The sequence below is a fragment of the Mytilus trossulus genome, chromosome 12 (genome assembly GCF_036588685.1).
Source record: "Mytilus trossulus isolate FHL-02 chromosome 12, PNRI_Mtr1.1.1.hap1, whole genome shotgun sequence".
NCBI classification, from domain to species: Eukaryota; Metazoa; Mollusca; class Bivalvia; order Mytilida; family Mytilidae; genus Mytilus; species Mytilus trossulus.
Window position 1 is genome coordinate 51,442,832 of NC_086384.1, and position 21,965 is coordinate 51,464,796.

The 21,965-nt window shown below is 32.1% G+C and overlaps 2 protein-coding genes across 3 annotated transcripts; one reads left to right on the forward strand and one right to left on the reverse strand.

The window, feature by feature from the left end:
* The first annotated feature begins 429 nt into the window (after positions 1 to 429).
* LOC134692792 (uncharacterized) lies at positions 430 to 6,139 on the forward strand. 2 transcript variants are annotated; one of them, XM_063553332.1, is made up of 5 exons: positions 430 to 664; positions 2,349 to 2,451; positions 2,955 to 3,094; positions 4,290 to 4,412; positions 5,297 to 6,139. In XM_063553332.1, exons 2-5 carry the CDS (start codon positions 2,421 to 2,423, stop codon positions 5,960 to 5,962), a joined length of 960 nt encoding a protein of 319 aa, XP_063409402.1. In that variant the 5' UTR covers positions 430 to 664; positions 2,349 to 2,420; the 3' UTR covers positions 5,963 to 6,139. The 2 variants fall into 2 exon arrangements, with proteins under 2 accessions (XP_063409402.1, XP_063409401.1); XM_063553331.1 differs by lacking the exon at positions 430 to 664 and adding an exon at positions 991 to 1,167.
* Positions 6,140 to 13,167: 7,028 nt separating this feature from the next.
* LOC134692793 (complement C1q-like protein 3) lies at positions 13,168 to 20,543 on the reverse strand. Its single transcript, XM_063553333.1, has 4 exons — positions 20,256 to 20,543; positions 19,716 to 19,805; positions 15,388 to 15,477; positions 13,168 to 13,874 (listed from the first exon to the last, which is right to left on the reverse strand). Exons 1-4 carry the CDS (start codon positions 20,305 to 20,307, stop codon positions 13,447 to 13,449), a joined length of 660 nt encoding a protein of 219 aa, XP_063409403.1. The 5' UTR covers positions 20,308 to 20,543; the 3' UTR covers positions 13,168 to 13,446.
* Between the last annotated feature and the right edge of the window lie 1,422 nt (positions 20,544 to 21,965).

Below are 21,965 nucleotides of genomic sequence, written 5' to 3' on the forward strand. Positions count from 1 at the left end.
TAGCGAACGAGATCAAAAAGCCTTCATATAATGCCAAGCAGCTGATATTTTACAATATCAATATGCAAATAATCTGATAATCGATTTATCGGGCTATATTTGCGTGTTTCGGAAGTGTTTGCTTTGTTTCGCCAGCACACAAAAGATGACTTGATAAGTTCAGGTCAAAGTTATTAACGTCGGTTCAAACATTATGACGTCGCTGATAAGTCCGGGTCAAAGTTATTAAGGCCGGGTCAACGTATTTGACGTCACAAAGACATGATACGGAATAATATTAAGAGCTGAACAGAGTGATATAGACAGAGGGACGACCGATAAATAGTAGTCTCAGGCCTGACTAGTCTACCGTCTTCGTTTAAAGTGCATATATTTATATAACACTCAAATTGAGTCAAAGTGCATATATTTATATAACACTCAAATTGAGTCAAGTTTCTCGAACACAGGACCAAAAGTAGATGGAATGCTTCCAAATTCAGTTAAAAAATAAAATACAGTATCAGAATTAAACATAACTACAAATCTATGTACTTTTAACATCACAATGAAATTTGCACTGTAATGCCATATCATATATGTGTAAACAAGATCTCCACAGCTCCGACTGCAAGGGATTTCCTTCTGTTAAGATGAGTTTCCATTTAGTGTACAAGCATTTCAGGTATGCAAATTGTTTATTTTATCAAGTTTTACCATTTGTGATACATTTTTCGTACTTGAGCGCTCTGATTGTCTCTATCGTCCCCGGGTAATCTACCCGGAAGCTTGCACCATTGAAGGCAATGGAGGGCGAGCTGGACTCAGTGACAACAAAAAAATGAAAAAATGAAAATAAGTCACTGAGGCCAGGGCTGGACTAGGACTATATGTAGTTGTTCGTCAAACGATAATTGAATTGTGATCATGTAGCCTGGCATTATGGCTCACTGCCCGATCGATGAAGTAGTTTAAAGATTGGATGAGGGTGCCAGGCTATGTGATCACGAAGGTGCTCCCAATATAATGGAGGATTGTAAAAAGAGAACCAGGAAAGAGTTCAGAACGTTGCTCTCCCCTTCCAGTTTCACCCCTTGTAAATTTATAAAAATAAAAATGTCAGGCTCCATGAAAAAAAGAAAATATATGAATACAGATTCAGATGAAGAATTGCAATCACCGGAGACAGTAAGCAATATGTGCATTTGAAGCTGAATAGCATTTAAAATCTTCCTCCTGTGTCAGAAACCTAGGCTATGCTGTGTCAACTATTTAATCACAATCCAAATAATTTTAGAGCTGAATGATGAATCCAGCTTGAATGTTGTGTCCAACTGTTCAGGGTTGAACCTCTGCGGTCGTATAAAGCTATGCCTTGCAAATCAACTGGTTTGTATTAATTCAAATTACTGAGATTCCTTATTCATTCTTGCCTACTTTTATATACACTTTCTAATTCGGTTAATGTTTTTGCTTATGGCAAGTTATGTTGCATTACGTTTGTCAAAATGCCAAATCAAAATGCAGTTTTACTTACTTACTTATACTCAAACCCCTATGAATGCTGCTTGGCCCTCAGTTGACATAGGGTCATTCACTGAATATTGTAGAAGATAAGCAACTATACATGTTTAACGGTAACCCTGCCACATTATTTATGTATTTGCCTGTCCTAAGCCAGGAGCCTGTAATTCAGTGGTTGGCGTTTTTCATGTGTTACATATTTGTTTTTTGTTCATATTTTTTATACAAATAAGGCTATTAGTTTTCTTGATTGAATTGTTTTACATTGTCATAATGGGGCCTTTTATTGCTGAATATGCAGTACATGTATTAGCATTATTGCAGGCTGTACAGTGACCTATAGTTGTTAATGTATTTTTCATTTTGGTCTTGGGTGGATAGTTGTCTCATTGGCAATCATACCACATCTTCTTTTTTACATGTATCACAATGACATCTTGTAAAGCATCTTTAATGACCATTGTATCACAAGTACATGTAACAGGCTATTATTTAAACTTGGAATTATTTTTAATTATGGAATTTGCTTGATTTCTTGTTATTGATTTTTTTTTTAATAAATTCCATGTTTATTCTGTACTGAAATGTTCTGTGCTGCGCACAACACTTTCTATTACAAAGAAATAGTTTGTTTTCAATAGAATGTACTGTGCGGCGCACAACACTATCCATCCAAAATACATTGTATTGAAAGTGTTATTAACCACTCAAAAGATTATAACACCAATAATTAAACATGGAATTTATTAAAAAATTTAAACACGAGAAATTATGCAAATTCCATAATTAGAAATAATTACAAGTTCAAATAATAGCCTGTTATGTACATTTTCTTTTGTTTTCAGGTCAGAGGATGGGAGAAAGCTTACAGAAGTTTTACCAGCTGTAGAAGATTAAATCTCCCAACAAAAAGAACAATGTTGATTTACTGGCAAGATTATACAGAAGGTAAAAGGAATATGTAATTTGTTGGGACTATATTGTATATGATTTAGGACAGTTTTGTCTACTCTTATAGAGTTTATATCGTGATCAATTAGGCGTATTAAAGTTTTAACTTTGTAAATTTTATATTTTGGAATTTTTGATTCAATGTATCTGTTTCAGTAAACAATAATATCAACTTATAAAAGGAGATATGGGGTAAACTGGTGTGAGATTGTACTTAACAATATTAATTTTGAAAAGTTCAAATGATGTGCATAAATATGGATAGGACATTGATATACAATAAATCCCTTATTTTTGTTTTATCCCTGTCTAGTTGACCTCTCATTGATTTATTTTAGCAATTTGTTAGTCTGCTTAATCTTGTTTCTTAATGGAAGACCCATATTTTTTATATTTGCTCAGATTTATACTCACATTATGCAAATCATGAAAAATGAATCCCTCAAAAAAAAAATTGTTCAGGTACATTACATATCTAAATGTGTTAATTCTATTTTCAGGTTTTATGAAAAGGGAACCAGAGGAATGTATTTTTAGAACATTACAAGACAAGGGAAAGTTATATTACTCAGGGGATATGTTTGATAGTTGGATATATTTTAGTCCAATTAATTTGAAAGACAGAGAATGGTATAAACAGGTATGTATAATTCTAACAGTGATTCTAATATGACGTCCTTATTACGCTTTGTAAACAAAGCCGTGTTCTAATGAGCATAAAAAATATGTTTGACACATGCGCACGAACTTACTGTGTATATTAAATGTTATTTCCATCGTTATCCTTTAAAATGTATACATTTAAGCAGCTAGCACATACTTTTATTATATATTTTTATAAAACAACATATATTTACCCTGCTCGTAGTTTTTATACTTATCAAAAATGAAATGTAATGCACAAACTCCTCAGGGTGACCACGGGAAAAGCCAAACATTTTTATGGTATTTTCGTACGCTTCGACCTATAAAAATACTGTATTTGTCCTATTAGAATCGAAATAATTCCTTCGTGTCATGCTCTATGCTCATTTTAACATGGGTAGGCATTATATTTGACCACATTTTACACCTCGCTAACGCTCAGTGTAAAATATGGACAAATATAATGCCTACCCATGTTAAAATGAGCATAGAGCATGACACAAAGAAATTATTTCTTAATTGCTTGAGGTGACTATATATAGCTATAGCTATAGGGTATATAACTTTATCTCAGGAACCTTGCAGTATAATTGCTTATAACAACATCATTTGAGCTCTGATCATACTAAATCTACTTATTACAACTATTCAGATTCCTCACTTTTTGGCAGGATTAGATTTTTAGCAGAGGTTTGTCATGGTGGAATTATTTTTTACCTCATATATGTTTGCCCTTTTATAGGCATTTTGTATTGAAAATTGATCATCCAATAACAATGTAGCCTACATTGATGTATTTCTTTCCACCTGTGTCTCGCTCTATTCATTAACAAATTTCTGTTGTATTTTCCCAAACCTTCTTTTACTGCTAGTTGCTAAAATCATATTGTGTAAATCAATTAGAGTTCAATATTCTTAGACCTTTAAGACAAGTACATGTACTGGATGTTTCCACTCATCTCTGTTCACATTATTTGAGTGTGGTGCTGTATTTTCTATCTCATCTGAGTTGCTTCCCTTGTGTGCCACTTTAGTGCAGCCTGTTCTTCACCAATTTGTTTAAGGGTATTTTAACTTAGAGAAAAATAAACAATTTTAGTACCAAATTAAATGTGTGCCTCCAGTTTGAATCAGCAGTTTAATGCATTATGATGTGTATTTATAATCATAGAATGAACCTCTCCTTGCAGAATTGTGACTTGGATCTTATTAAGGATGAACAGGTTCAGTCAGAAATTCATCATTTGTCAATGGCAGTTAAGGCAGCAGATTTAGATGAATGTGCAGGAACTTCGTCACCAGATGTTCTATCTGTAAGTATGTTTATGTGGTAGCAATTAAGTCTCACAAATTAAAAAAAACAAGTACATATATCAGTCTCACAAGACAACATCACATGAACAAAATATATTAAAAGGAGTGGTCCTCAAAACCAACAACCCATCCCACTAACAATGAGGGTAAAAGAGGAACAAACGAAGAAATAATAGATAAAAGACAAACAACACCTTAGTGAAATGATAAAAAAAACCAATATTAAACAGCAAGACGCTACCCAGCAAACAAGTTTGAGTGACACTTAACCTATCAAAATCTGAGGCTGAAATTAGGATTTTCTGAAAGGACAGTTAGCTTCACACATTATGTTACTCAGCATATTACAAGTAAAATTTTGCGATGTCACAACGGTAATACATTTTTACAAAATTTCCTCCTAGATTTTTCTTTTGATCATAAACAAGCTTCTGCTCAAGTTTGGTACAGCATTTGTACAGAGACATGTATTCATCCATATTGGTACTTTCATTCAAGTTAATGAAAATTTGAATAACAACTTTATCTCTATGATGTTTTAGCAATCAATTAACTTACTAAAATTAGTCTGTTCCAATCACCAATATACATATAAGTATTTACTAAAATGTCTTGAATTAAAGAATAATTGCAAAAACTGTGTTTCTGAGAAAAAGTTTTGAAATACATTTCTTTCCCTTAAAAAGATGCAAAAATGGCAGTACATTTTTAATCATCAAAACAGTCATTATTAAAACATTGAACATGTGCAGTTACATTTTATATGACTGCACGCAGACAAATTGTTAAACATTGAACATGTATGATTTTGGCATTTTATAAGGGACTTTCCATTTTAATTTTCCTTGGATTTCAGCATTTTTTGTTATTTTACTTTTTACAGGCAGCAAGTAGACAGCAAGAAGATCCACCAGTCAGTCCCTCTCCTATTGTTTATCTTTATTGGGAAGCTAGAGCACAGGGATTTCATAATTTGAGAGGCAAGCTTTTTGGTGAAGCGTTTGTTAGATTATTGTTCATGGGAGTAGACAATGTGACCTTTTCTTACTCAACAGCTGGACTTGATACTCATCTAGATAGGTGGGGGTATGTGAAGAAAGGACCATCAAAACGATCACCAGGGAGTAATGATTGTATTCGTAATCAAGTGCTTTTACAACCAGGGATGAATTCAAAAGACCAATATTTGACAGTGTTAAAAAATCAAGAGAGTGTTGAGTTTAATTTAGAAGCAACTTCACTTAAAGCAGAGTCTGATATTTTTGTATGGAAGGGCAATAAATTAGTGCTGGTTGCCATAGTAACAAGCATAAATAACAGTGGACAGAGCAAAATGCAGCAACTTCATCGGAATATGCTCCTAAGTTTAGATGGACAAAAAACACTTTTTGGCTTGGTAATACAAGGTCATCAGGTCATTCTTGCTGAATATATTCTTGAGCAAAATTCCAGGGAATACAAAAGAAGCGTTAGTGAAACAGCATTCAGTTATACTAAAAATGATCTTAATCTCTTATATTCTTATGTACAAAAGCATTTTGCAGAGTAACTAGAAATAGTGAACAAAGCTTTCAAACTTGCGAGTAAAATTAAGCTACACAATCAGTCAAAATATGTATTTGCATGATACTTTATGAACTGAAAGAAAGTGATTAAAAGCATTCTTATATTCATACATGTCATATGAGGATTTAAAAAAAAAACAAAAAAACAGTTGTTGAAAATATTTTTTATTAAGTATCTTGTCTCCTCTTCATATATATACATGTATTATTATGCCCTTGTTGATTAGTGCAGGCATCACCATTATATATCTGTTGTGGACCAAATGAGTATTTGGACCATACGCGTATGGTCATGACCATATGCGTATACTCTTATGGTCCGACCATACGCGTATGACCATATGAGTTTAATACTCGTTTGGTTATTAACGGGCCAGACCATATAAGTATTTGGACCATATAGGTATTTTTTTAAATTACATTATAAAAGTTTTAATAGTAGAAAAACTTTATTTAAACAAAATGATGGTTACATGACAATGCAATATTTTTATAATTCAAATACTTCGTAAAAATTAAATATCAATGCTATAGTTTTCATCGCTAATTACATTCTTGCATGTAGGCTTGGGGTGGTATTTACTTTCATATGGTGTCATATATATTTGCGTTAGCAAACCTTGGTTGTGCACGATCCTTTTCATATTTCTACGGTGTTTTCAAGAAGCTCTAGATCTCAAATATCGTAACATGATTGCAAAACACCTTATTCTCAAGACAAATATATAAACTATTTTACTTTCCAGAGATTTCTTGTGTAACTGTTCATTCAGAAACTTTTGGAATTTATTTTTTTAAGTCGCCATTCACTCGTAATAACAAATCAGTAATGACCATCGGTATAAAATGTGTTTATTATTGTTTTGACAAGTACCTATATAATAGCGTCTTTTTAATGGACGGTCATAGTATTTGACGAGTTAAAGGTATTTAAAGTAAACTGTAACAGAGTGTTTATTACCCCGACCATATGAGTATATATACCCATATGGTCATGACCATACACGTATGGTCCAAATACTCATATGGTCCGGAACATATCTATTAGATATAGACAGAAGTGGTGCCCATGAAAGAAATCTCCATTCAAATCACAATAAGTAAAATGTACACCATTATAGGTCATAGTAGGGTCTTCAACATTGAGCCTTGGTTCACACTGAATACAAAAATAAAAAAACCCAGAAAAACCAATGGGCTAATCAAAATAAAAAATGAGAAATGAGAAACACTTATGAACCACATAAACAATTAACAACTACTGAACAACAGGTTCCAGACTTAGGACTGGTGCAAACAAATGCAGCAGGTTTAAACAGTTTAATAGGTACCAACCTTCATCCTTATCTGAAGCAAAAGTGTAACATCACAATATAGAAAGACACACTATAAAATATCAATTGAAATGGTTTAACTAAATCAAAAGACATATTTACAAAAACAAGTGAACATGCACTTAACAAGTAAATTTGATCTATGACACAATGTAAATACAAATTTAATAAGGTCAAAGCCATGTGAACATGCAAAGTAGTTTACCTTGCAATGATTATAATGCCCCTGTCAAATTGTACAGGTATCAAGATTAACCCTTGTCTGTCCATACTAACGTCTACACATTTGTTTCACTTCCTTGACTTTAGTTTGCCCCAACCAAATGTAATGATACTTATATATGGAACAAGTTCGAGTGTAGGTGGTGTACCTTTCACCTCTTTCAAATGATTTCCCTTAATGAATGGAAAGGTTCCTGAATTTGCCCCTTCTGCACTTTAACACTCTATTTTGCATCATGATCCAAATATTCTTAAAATTATACAATGAAATTTACCACCTAACAGACATCACGTTTAAATTTCATTGGCGTACACTATAATTTTTCTCAGGAATTCATCCATAGCAATAAACATTAACCACTGAATTACAGGATGTTTACTTGGGACAGGCACATACATACATAATGTGAAAGGGGTTACACATATTTTCTAGATATCAACCCTCCTCTATACCTTTAGCCAATGTGGAATAAACAAACACGCATCAATAAGCTGTTCAAAAGAAGTCCTGAGTCCAATGTTAGAATAGGTGTGGTCAATATAAATTAATAAAACAGACTACTAGATGATACTGACATGCCAGCTCGATCCAGACCACAATGGGACTAATCAAAAGATTATAACTTCATCATATGTCACATGTATTAACTATCCTAATATTCTGAAACTTGTAGTGTAAATTTTAACAAATTGACAATGAGGGTGGGTTGAAAACATAACTTTACGGCAAGCAAGATGAGTTCATCTTCCCAATTGTGAACTTTCCATTTCAATGTAGCAACATTCCAGCAGCACCTGCATATGGAGTATATATCTCCAAATTGTATTTCCTATCATGGTTTCTTTGATAGAGGATTGCTGTTCACAAGGAAGCGATTAAGCCAAGAGTTTCAAATGGAGAAGTTGAAATCATTCCTTCATCAATTTTACCACAAGTTGGTTGAACATTATGGAATAACCTCTTCACAGATGATATCAGATACGGTTCTTACGTCGTAACTACAATCCCCTTCCTTTTTCATGAATGTGACCTACCAAATTATACTATTTACTGGGTTTGTAGTAACACGAGCAACATGATGGGTGCCACATAGGGAGCAGGATCTGCTTGCCATTCCTTAGCAACTGAGATCATCCCCCCCCCGGTTTTGGTGGGGTTTGGTTTAAGTTTTTCATGTTGTTTCTTGTGGTACTTTCTTAACTGTCAAAATAATAGATAGGTACAGGAAGAAACTGTTAACATGATCAGTAACATAAGATCTTTAAAAATACCAATATGGCTGAAACCTTTTAAAACTACTTAATATAGTTGCTTCCCTTAGACGATGATTTTTGTTACTTCTGAATTTTCAAATTTTATATTGAAAACTATAATATATATTAGTAGAAATTGTAAACAGTCAAAACAATCAGCAACACAAGGAAAAGTTTATTTCAAATCGAATCGAAGTTTAATTTATTGTTGATACATAGTAAATAGTGTTACAAAGCCTTAGTGACCTTTTAAAAATCGATTATTATCAATTTCACACAAACAAAACACACATAATATGACAAACATACATACATTACATGTTACAGATCTATTGGTGACCTTCTGCTGTTGTTTTTTCTATGGTCGGGTTGGTGTCTCTTTGACATATTCCCCATTTCCATTTTCAATTTTATACCTACATTACATGCAGCCTGATGTAAAAACATCAATCACATACATGACAATCTAAAAGAATAGTACTGTTCATGCATATAAAATATGAATCATAGCAAACAAATTTGCTACAATTTTTGTAAAAAATTCCACTCATATACAATTATGTTTAAATGCATGTATTGGTGTTTCAACTGAAGTTACAACCAATTAAGTTGGACTCATATATGTGTCTCTAACTGCTTTCACTTTCTAAGCACATGTGTTCCCCAATATATAAAATGGGGAATATTTCAAAGAGACAACAACCCGACCATAGAACAAGCAGCAACAGAAGGTCGCCACCAGATCTTCAATGTAGAGAGAAATTCCTGCACCCGTAGGCGTTCTACGGCTTGCCCCTAAACAAATATATATATACTAGTTTTGTGATAATGAACGCCATACTAAACTCTAAATTGTACACAAGAAACTTAAATTAAAAAATATACAAGACTATTAAAGACCAGAGGCTCCTGACGTGAGACAGGCGCATATATTTGGATGAGATTGGTGTTAGTAAAGATTGAGTTTTCAGTATAATTCTATATTTTTGTTGTCCGTGTTCTGGTCATTTTTGTCGAGCCTGTGACTTTTGTTTTAGAAAGATCGACAAAGGAATAGTGATCTGGCGGCGGCGGCTTTAGCTAACTTTATATTTTAGAAGGTGGTAGACCTGGATGCTTCATACTTTGTATATAGATGCCTTGTATTATGAAGTTTCCGTCTGTAGCTTTTTTGGATTCGAGCGTCAATGATAAGTCTTTAATAGACGAAACGCGCGTCTGGCGTATATTAAAAAAATAGTCCTGGTATCTATGATGAGTTAATTTACAACCACTGGGCCGATGCCACTGCTGGTTGAGATTTATTTCCCCGAGGGGACCACAAGCCCAGTAGTCAGCACTTTTTGTTTGGTCTGTTTTTCCAACAGTATAACCAATATGTCATCTTTGTTTGTTGTATGGAAGAACTGTAAGCTGTACATGTCTGTCTGGCATTGTTAATCTGACCTCGAACTTATTTCATGATTCATTGGTCAATGTTTAGTTTTCTTGATTAAGTCTGTTTCTTAGAAACTATAAGCAATAGGTCAACTATATTTAGTGTATTGAATGATTGTAAGGTGTACATGTATTTCTTGTTTTGTTTATATGAGCTTGGCCTCATTTTCTTGGGTCATGTTAAGTTTATGTGATAGTTGTAGTAAAGCTTTTAATATTTAGGACTATCAAAATAATATCAATTACTTGTAAAGAAGGCAAGATATTTCACCGTTTGCTCTTTTGTTATTCAATACATGTTTAACTATTAAAATATAAAAAAAATCTCCGTGTTGAAGGCCGTACATTGACCTATAATGGTTTAGTTATTTTAAATTGTTATTTGGATGGAGAGTTGGCACTCACATCACATCTTCCTATATCTATAGAACTGTTAGATGCTTCTAACATTATTTGGATATATTTTTTACACTAAATACAAGGTTAAAAGTGGACTACTTTTTTTATTGACTTCTATTTCCCCTGGATAGATGGTTTTATGTTGTAAACAGGGACCCTTAGCCTGGTCCTGGACGACTAAGGTAATTGTACACAGGAAATATTTAGGAATAACACGTTTATATGTCTTAAAAAAAGCTAAAAAAAAGCTGTGTGTTCTTTTCATTTATATTGCGGCGAACTAAAAAAAATAATTCATAATACTAGAAAATGAATACCAGCTCCTATAATAATTTGTCATTCTTATCGTTTGCTTTATACCTTGTTGAAAAAACATATGCATACACCAAGTTGTTTTACGCCATTTAAAAAAAAAATCAAAACGAAAGTGCACACGCTAAAATGTCTCGCCTTCTATGCTAACTATTGGTATCATGTTGATATTCCTAAATATAAAGCTTGAATATATTAGTAACTATAACATAAACTAAACATGATCCAAGAAAATGAAATGAAGGTAATTATACTACCTAAAACAAGAAATGCATGTGCACCTAACAATCATTTAATGCACTAAATAAAGTTGAACTATTGCTTATAGTTTCTAAGTAACAAACATAATCAAGACAATTTAACATTGACCAATGAAGCGTGAAAATTATGTCAATGTTAGATGAACCATGCCAGGCAGACATGCGAAGCTTGCAATCCTTCCATACAACAGATATATAGTTTATCTATTGCTTTATAATGTAGTTTAAGAAAAAGAGACCAAATCACAAAAAAACTCTTAAAATCAGAGCAATGAACTGTGAAAATGGGGTGAAGGTTAAATGAAACCTTCGAGAATGCATAATCATCATAAAATATTTCCATACACCAATTATAGTTGACCTATTGCAAATAGAATTGAAAAAAAACCAAAGGTCAGAGACTTTACTATAACCATTAAACCATGAAAATGAGGTCACGTTTAGATGACACCTGCCAATTTTTCCATACACCAAATATACTAGACCTATTGTTTATAGTATCTGAGATATTGACTTGACTACAAAAACTTATATAACCGTAAAATAAAGTTGAGAATGGTAATTTGGAATGTGCCAATGTAGAAAAGTAAACGCATAACAATACGCACATTAAAATTCAGTTCAGGAGAAGTCCGAGTTCGATGTCAGAAGATGTAACAAAAGAAAATAAACAAAATGAAAATAATGCACAAATAACAACAGACTATTAACTGACATGCAAGCTCCAGACCTCAATTAAACTGATTGAAAAATTATATTTTATATTCATACCATCATAAAATATATGAGAAGAACACAGTCGGTGTCATGCCAACAACTGGATTTAAAATAAAGGTGTTAAGTTCCGATGCAAAGACCCTATAAATGAGCCAAAATATGCAATATTTAGTGACCTGATGTTATAACAGTAACGTAACGATGTCATCATGAGAATGAGACCAATAACAATGGAAACGTGACAGAAGAAAACTTCACAACATGAGGCATCTACAAACAAAGTATAAATCATCCAGGTCTTCCACCTTCTTCAATAAAAAGCTTTTCAGAAGTTAGTGAACGCCGCCAATGGATCACTTTCTCTATGTCGAGGTTTCAACGACAAAAGTCGCAGGCGCGATAAAAACTGGTATTCTTTAATAAAAGTAAAACATGCATAAAACTGAACACGCCGTAACATTTTGTAATCGAAATCGATAAAAAAAAGAAGATGGGGAAAATTGAATGTTATTCATTTGAGAGTTTTCTTTAAAAGTTTGTTTGTCTTTTGTCGCATTGTATGGTGGAAGGAAGTACTTGCCTACAAGGACTATTAACACATCACATTCTTAAGCTAGATAATCCAGTGGTACTTGTTGTTTGTCTTCTATCAAACTTTTTTTGTTTTGTTTTAGAATAAACATTTTCCTTCAGTTTTCGATGGTGTGTTGCGTTTTTAGAATTTTACCTCGTATCTTTATTTCTTAATAAACTCTATGAAAATAAAGTCATCATAGATACCAGGACTAAAATTGGTATATACGCCAGACGCGCGTTTCGTCTAAAAAAGACTATTTTTTTACATAAATAAGGCAGTTAGTGTTCTCGTTTGAATTGTTTTACATTGTCCTATCGAGGCCTTTTATAGCTGACTATGCGGTATGGGCTTTGCTCATTGTTGAAGGCAGTTCGGTGACCTATAGTGGTTAATGTTTGTGTCATTTTGGTCTTTTGTGGATAGTTGTCTCATTGGCAATCATACCACATCTTCTTTTTTATATCATCAGTGACGCTCGAATCCCAAAAAGTTTAACATGCCTAATAAGTTTAACATTTGACTAGAATTGGTTATTTGATAATAGTTTGCAAAAACTATGATAAAAAGAAGTGAGGCATAAGTCAAATGCATGCATAATATCATCCCATGTGCATTATACTTTTAATTCAGGATTGATGGGGATATTTAACGGACAGTATAGTTGAAGGGCTAAAAGTACCATTCGAAAAAAGAAAAAAGAAAAGAGAAAATGTTACAGAAAACATACATTCTAAGTAAAGTATTCATAATATTGAATAAATTATGCATAAGCTGACAAATCTGTACTGTTATAGCAAAAATGCAATTTTCAGTCCTAATATACAAAAACAATGTAATGTAAACTTTAATCATCTCAACTTCCAAGCTTGTGTCAATTTGAGTTTATATTTAAAGATTGGCTGAAACATGAGAAATCATATACCGAATGAAACAGGGTTGTTTATCTGCTTGTATACTTATGTTTCGAACAACAAAAGCCCCATAAAGGAGCTATGAGCGGCACTTCCCACCACGAAAAAATTAGTACCACCGGTCCCTGTTGTTTGTATCCATACATGGTCTCCTTTCTCTACTTTACAGACCGTCACTCTAGTTGCTGGAATCGTACCGGCAGCTGAACCAAGATTAATAGCAAGTTTATCGATAACGACATTATCTACCCTCAGTTCAGTATACACATGATCTCCGCTATCCGTCAATGTCATCCATGAGAACTGATAAACTCCGGCGACTGGTGCTACAAATATTCCATCCCCTGAGTTGTAGTGATTTCCTACGTTAATAACAACATCATTGAATTTTACAATTGAGTATGTATTCAGGATAATTGTACTTGACAGCCTGGCATAAAACACAACGTGGTTATCCTTGATTTTTATCTGATCTACAAAAGAGAACAAATTGAAAACATATTGGTTGAACGATACTTTTGGAATTAAAAGATTTTGAATCTACGAAGAAAATTGCAGTCGTATAAAAAAAAAGAAGATAAAGATGAATAGGTAAACATTTATAGTCAAACAAACTATATTGAACCATAAAAATTAACATTTCTTTTATTAACTTAATAAATGAATATGAATGCGTGATTTACTAAAAACTATAGTTGAAAGCCAATAATAACTTATGAAAAGCTCATGAACTAGTTACCAAGACTAACATATCAACCAAACCGAATCCGACATTCAATGGATTTAGTGTAAAGACATCATTATCAGTTACAGAAAAAACATGACCTCGTACAATTATTTATTATACATTTTTGTCGTTTTAACTTCTCATTTTTGTGTGAATTCTTTCAAGTGTCTGGGTTTCTTCGAATAATACGGGGCGCCAAATGGGACTCTTGTGGTTTTGTACAAAATTCAATTCTGTCAAAACAAAATCATATTTGTCTTACAAAACTATGTGCTACAGACTCTTTTATGAGAACTTCAATTTTGTGATGTTTTGTGAAACAAAATTCAATTTTGTCAATTTTGTCTCACAAAAGTCGATTTTGTGATGAAAAAAATATTTTTTTGAGACAAAATTCATTTTTGTGACAACAAAATTCACTTTTGTGAGACAAATTTGAGTTTTGTCTCAGTTTTGTGAGACAAAACTCAATTTTGTCAATTTTGTATCACAAAAGTCAATGTTGTAAGGGCAAAATTCATTTTTGTGAGACAAAACTGACTTTAGTAATACAAAACTGACAAAATTGAATTTTGTTTCACAAAATTGATGAATTTTGTTTCACAAAATTGAATTTTGTTTCACAAAATTGAATTTTGTCTCACAAAAGTCGATTTTATAAAACAAAATTAAATTTGTCAATTTTGTCTCACAACAGTCAATTTTGTTACTTTTGTTAGACAAAATTGAATTTTGTAACAATTTTTTGAGACAAAACTGAATTTTGTCAATTTTGTATCACAAAAGTCAATTTAGTCTCACAAAAGTCAATTTTGTCTTACAAAGGTCAATTTTGTCTCACAAAAGTCGATTTTGTATGCAAATTAGTTCACAAAATCCATACTTAACTTATTTGCATACAAAAAATTCCAATTTTCAAATTAGGTAACAAAAGTCAAGTCTGTGTAACAAAAATGAATTTTGTCATGACGAAAGTGACTTTTGTCCACTGAAAGGTAATTTTGTATGACAACATTTTAAATTTGTAGTATGTTACAAATTTTGTTAAACTGAACTCATTTTTGTTGAACAAAAGTCACTTTTGTCCGTACAAAATTGAATTTTGTCTACAAAACCACAAGAGTCCCATTCGGCGCCCCGTATATAACGTATTTTGTAATAAATCGAGAATGGAGATTTCCAGCTTTAGACCTATGTATCTGATTCTATAATAAAAGCAACAACAAAAAAATGACATAAATAAACATTATAAATATTACCTCTTGAAATATCCTTTATAGAACGTGTCAGATTCCTCATCTGAACTTGCAGTGCCTCAACAGTCTGCTCTAAAATCTCCAATTTGGCTTCTTCGGATGTGACATTTTGAATAGATTTCATAAATGTCCCATGAACAACAAGAAAGAACATAAAAACTTTGATAATAAACATCCTCGCAAACATTTTTTTTTAGATAAATCAACAGTTCAATGATTGTACTGCGCAATATTTCTTCTTCGTCTTGAATGATCTCGAATTAATTTGATTCGCAACAAAATGATATTTGATATTTTAAGATTGTTAAACTATGTCAGGGATGACTTTTAATTAACCGAGAAATTTTTGCCAAAACTTTCAACTTTTAAATTTTTCATTTCTTTACCCTTTCATTCCGTAGTATAATTTGCTATGTGCAATGGATTTTTTCTCCATGTGCACTAATTATCTAATTGGTTTTGAAGTAGAGATGCTTCAAGACATTGCATTGCGGTTAATGTTTATAAAATTGAATAACATTATTCCAGAAAATGGTAAGAATTTAAAGTGGACAGAAAATACGCTCACACAAACGTTTACTTTTTATAAACCTCTTTAAGAAATAAAGAAGAAAAAGTTAACCATAATCACTCACTTCTTGGATATAACAGAAATACTCTCTATTAACATAACAAAAACCCTTTAAACTAACCTTATTAAAAAGACCGCGTTGAAGTACGTTCATTAATTAAAGTTCATTATTCAAAACTTCAAAAATGAACAATTAAATAGTTCACTTTTCACTATTCAATATTAAAAAAAATGAATTGAATAATGAAATAGTTTTTGTTTCATTATTCAACTTAAAGCAGTGAATAGTGAAAAAAAAAATGACTGTGACACAATAGCTTTATCCCGTATTTCTAAATTCGTCATTTTGGTGTTATTTAACAAACATTCAAATTAATAAAAGAAAATAGAATAAAGAACTCTTTAGATTTATATTTTTATCTATTTATTTAGTTTCGGAGGATAAACTAGATGTTTTTCCTAACTATTTTAAATAGAAATTCCTTGGTTTAAGGATGTATTCTTCTGACTTTTCAGTCTCGTTCAGTCTCGTTGAAATCTCGTTCTTAAATTATTTCCAAAACATATGATAGAAGTGGAAAATATCAATGAATTTTAAACATATTATAATCAAACATAACTCTGTGTGAAAAAATTGTGTATTTACCATGAACAGTTTTTGAATAATCCAGTTTTCAAATTTTACGACCATTCAAGTCAGTATTTTTAGTCAAAATTTTGAGAAAATGGGTGAGGGATACAAAAAATGATTTTACAACAATAATATACATCCCATCTCATTTTGGTCTTTTCAAATTTCTGAGATATGTATTTTTTCAATCATTTATAACAAAAAAGTTGAATTAATATGCATTTTGTTCTTTAAAATGAGAAAAATCATGAAAATACAAAATTGGCAGTATGGTAAATTTTACACAAAAAAGCATCAAAATATGATAAAACTTTCTTATATTAACACCTACCTATAGTTTTTGTAAGTTAAATTTATTCAGATTGGTCCACTTCATCTTTATGGAAAGTATGAAAAAAAGTTTAATTGTGGAACTGTGATTTTTTTCACGATAATAGCCCAAAAATAGGTAAAAATCGATGAAAAGTGAGAAAATCATCAAAATTGGGCATTTTCAAAGGGCCGTAGCAAAAAAAGAAGCACACCACCATATGATTTTTTCTTCACCAATTGTTTTGTTACAGTCTTATAAACCTAAAAATCAGGTTAAGAAAAAAAGTTTAATTCTAGAAATTTTTGGCTCCTCAGAGGTGTACATCCTTAATGTATGGATGACCTGAATACCAAAACATTGAAAATTGAAATAATCTTTTTAAAAGGGACATAGTTTAATACAATACTGTTGTCAGTTCATTAAAGATTGTGTCTTTTGACTGTAATATTATAAGGTCTTTGCCTAGGAATGAAACACGTTATTCTAAAACCAGTTGTTCGCATGACACTGCTTATGTTCTTCTCATATATTTTATGATGGTATCAAACTAAATCACATAACGGGAGGGATAGTGCTTGGTATTCATATGATGAAGACATACTCTTTCAATCAGTTTCATTGAGGTCTGGAGCTGGCATGTCAGTTACTGCTAGTAGTCTTTTGTTATTTATGTAGTTTTGTCATTTTCTTTAGTTTGTTTTGTAACCTATACTTGAATTCGTCTAAATCTAAGTTTTACTGTGCGTGTTTTTCTCTTTTTTTCACATTGGCTAGATGTATAAGGGGAGGGCTAGATCTCCAAAAAAACTTGTTTAACCCCTCTGCATTTTTGCGCCTCTTCTAGGTTATTTACCTGGGATATATCTTTACACTTAGTTTTTCTGACACAATGGCTTTTATATATGCATGAAATATTTGCCGCTGCACGTTAGGCAGAAAACAGAAAAATTATCGATCCGCTAAATATGATACAAAGCAAAACTGGCACTTCTTAATTAAGCTTACTGTGATTTGGGTGTGCAATTAGATTGATGTGATCTCTAAGTGTTGAGATTTTATCTTAATACATAACTTTTAGGAAAAGTGAATTGTTTTTAAGGGTATACATTTTTAACTATGATATTGTCATCTATATACTTTATTTCATTGTACATTATTCAATGTTTATATTCTTAGACGTATTTGTAGGTATCCTACCTGCAAGTGCCCCCGTTGTTAAGGGATAATTCATCAATTGATATTTATATTATATATACACGGTCATGCTTTTCTCAAATCGTTTATGGATTAGACAATGAAAATGAGGGTCGGTTGAAAACAAAACTTTACGACAAAAGGGATTATTTCAGTTTCCCTATTGTGAACTTATATTACTATGTAGCAATAATCCAGCAGCGCCTACATATGTGCATTGTAGTATATATCCCAAATTGAAACAATATTCACGGGCATGATTTCCTGGATAGAGACATGCTGCTCACAAGCTATTAAACCACGAGTTCCAAATGGTGAAGTTGAAATCACACTTTCGTAAATTTTATGGACGCCATCACGAGTTGGTTGACTGTTATGAAATAACCGTTTCACAGATGATATAGGATAAGTTCCTTATGTCGTAACTACAATCCACTTCCCCTGTCACAACGAATGTGACCTGCCGAATTAAACTGTTTACAGGGTATGTAATAACATGAGCAACACGACGGGTGCCACATGTTGAGCATAATTTGCTTACACTTCCTGGTTTAATCGTCCGCATTATCCATGGTTTTGTTAACTTTGTGTTGCTCGAGTTTCATAGGTCTTTTCGATGGAAAATCTTTTAGTCGTTTATTTGCTCTAATATTGCCTGTTTTCGTTCGACTTTTAATTGCCAAGTTTTGTATTTTCTCCGTTTTGATAATTTAATACAAGACATACATTAACTATTGCATGATAACCCTTGTCAGAATAATAAAAAGAATGAAATTTATTTGTTTCAATGGTTTATATGTTTACTTTTGTTTTACATGAACATAAGAAAAAGAAAAACCTCCTATAAGATTTTATGCACGAGTTCTAAATACTAGAATGTAATATCTATTCATTTTGAAATAGAAATAATACAGATCGTTATGTGTTATTGAGTAACCATATGATGTACCAACAACACATTGAAATGTCCCCCCGATATATCTCTCTGCTTTGTTCTTAATGTATTTTGCAACGTCTGATGAAAAACTATGTTGTTCAAAAGCCTCTCTTGCATATCTCAATAGAGTGTGTTGTGTGGAGTATCTCATATCAACTGACAATATATCATATGAAAGGGACCTTTTATGTTTTCCCTGTGGAAGGAGTCCTACAATATTATACAAATTTTAGAACATATGATCGTAATACTGTGTACCTAATAATAGTTATTTACTATAACATGAATAACTCTTTAAAAAAGAGGTCAAACTTCAATTAATATTAACAATTTTACTGACGACCTCACGACTTGGTAAGCGTTTGTGGAAATTTATTTCACAGACGACAGATATGTTTCAATTATCGTTACCACAATTCATAGTCCTTTTCCTCGATTATTACATACCGAATAATCTTATAAATGGGGTTGTACGTATGTCTCATTTTGAGCTGGTTCATGTGAGATCAACTCGTTTCTTATTCTTTTGTTTTTATGCTTAGTTTTTTACTTTTATTTTTCTATGGGGGCTTTTCTTTTTCGCCCTGCATTGTTAGTTGAACGTAGTTGATTTACCGTTCTATTTATTTTTACTTTAAAGATATGTATATGTTCCTGTAATATTAAAAAAAAAAATCATATTTACCATTTCTATTCTCTGGTTCGTTTGTAAAGTTCCTTCTTGATGTATCGCTGATTTCATTTTTAAACGAATGAACGTTGAAAATGTTGAATGCTGATAAAAGACAAGCAAATGAAATTGTTTGTAGGAACTGATTTTAAACAAAGCAAAATATGTTCAGCGGTAATTTAACTATTGAATATAAATTGTGTCTTCTGCATTTGTAAAATCTATTATGCATTTATGTTCATGCTAAGCTTTGAAGTTCTATAATATCGTCCTTCTCAGAAAAGATAACATTAGTTAGATAAAAATAAATCAATCGTAAAAATTACCCTCGTATATAAAGACAAAATTATTTTCTTGATTATAAGTATTATCTTATCAAACATCTAGAAAGTAAATTTTCACGATTGATTTATTTATGTAGCTGATGTTATCTATTTTGAGGAGGACGATATTACAGAACTTTATTTGCTCTAAAATGCATGCACATTCATTGAAAACTGTGACAGAGATATCAAAGTTAAGCTTGAGGAGAACTATGAAAGAATTAGTACTTACAAATCAAGACACCAACATACGGGAATATAAAATAAAACGCATATGTTTTCATCCTATTTCTCTTAAAGTTAGTACAGCAGATAATAAATGTGTGCTAATTCAGTGTTACACTAACTTCAATATCTTTCTTTCAGCGTAACGTAAATCTAAAATGACTAAGCGCAGCGTGCCTTGTAGAGATTTTATTTTATATGTTTTACTTTAGTTAAAAATCAATACCGTTTCTTCACTTCATTCATAGTTGATGAGAGTTTGACTAATCAGCAATATGGAAACATATCTAGGTGTTTATCCCGTCTTGATCTATTACAAGAGCTTCCTTCTACAAACTTAATTGCTTTGAAGTGAATTCCCTTTAAAAGGACATGCGTAAAAGACGAATATAAGATAATCTTAATTTTAGTGTCAATGTGGTCAAGAGGACCAATTACTCACCGCTAAGCGTTTGAAAGAAGTCTAAGATGTATCTGCTGATTGAGAGAATTCCCCGTCAATGATTTTGATGTTATACGTGGCGTGTCGTAATTATATATATAAGTATTAGATGTAAATATCGAGTACTTATTATTATAACATAGCTGTCCTTAACATGGTAGATTATGCCCCCGCTGCCGAAATACACAAGATCACAATGCGTGCACACTGCTTTATTACTTATTGCGAAATTAAGAATGGAAATAGGGAATGTGCCGAAGAGACAACAACCCGACCTTAGGGCAGGCAACAGCAGAAGACACAAACAGGTCTTCAATGCAACGAGAAATTCCCGCACCCGGAGGCGTCCTTTAGCTGGCCCCTAAACAAATATCTACTAAATTAGTGATAGTGAACGCCGTATTAACACCAAATTGTACACAAGAAACTAGAAGTTAAAATAATACAAGACTAACAATGGCCAGAGGCTCCTGACTTGGGACAGGCGCTAAAATCCCTAGCCAATATAGAAAAGTAAATGCGTTTAGATATTGTTTCTCTGACTATACTAGTGCTGTCCATCCTTCGTTGTTTTTTGTGTTTCTTCACTTGTATCTTTGTATTTAACAGTTGAAATATAAGATAAAAACTGGTAAAGTGTAGTTGGGATTGCACAAACAGTTATCGTCGTGTCATATGTTTTCGTATGTCATATGTTTTTGTATCAACCACATTTCGTCGGTTTCGGCTGCATACGCGTACATTGTGGCGTGTTTTTCGGTTTCTATATCTAGAACAACAACACCACTACAACTTGACATATTTAAAACATATTCAACGTCGCTTTTTAAAGACGTTAGAACAAATTAAATAAAACTGACCTATTTAGCCATTTTTATTTAATGTAAAAAATATGCATCACTAGAATAGCTATAGAAAAAAATTCTGAAGGGTTAAAATAAAGTCCAGATATGTTTTTTGCAAGTCAGATACCGGATCTTCAAGACATATGACTGTCATGTGTTTTTTGGGCCGTTTTAATTACAAACCAGCGAGTTAAAATTAGTAGGGTTCTTATATAAAATGGTTGTTCAAAATCTAATTATTCAATATTTCATTTATAATTTTTTTGTATACATCCTTGATTCATGAAGATGAAACAGTCTTGACTTTTTATATTTAATCCTAAATTTTGAAAACTGCATTTTATTTTAGAAAAAATAATGTATTTTGTACAAACCAGGTGCCAATCTGAAATTAATCAAAATCTTAAAATTTCAGCACACAATTTACCAA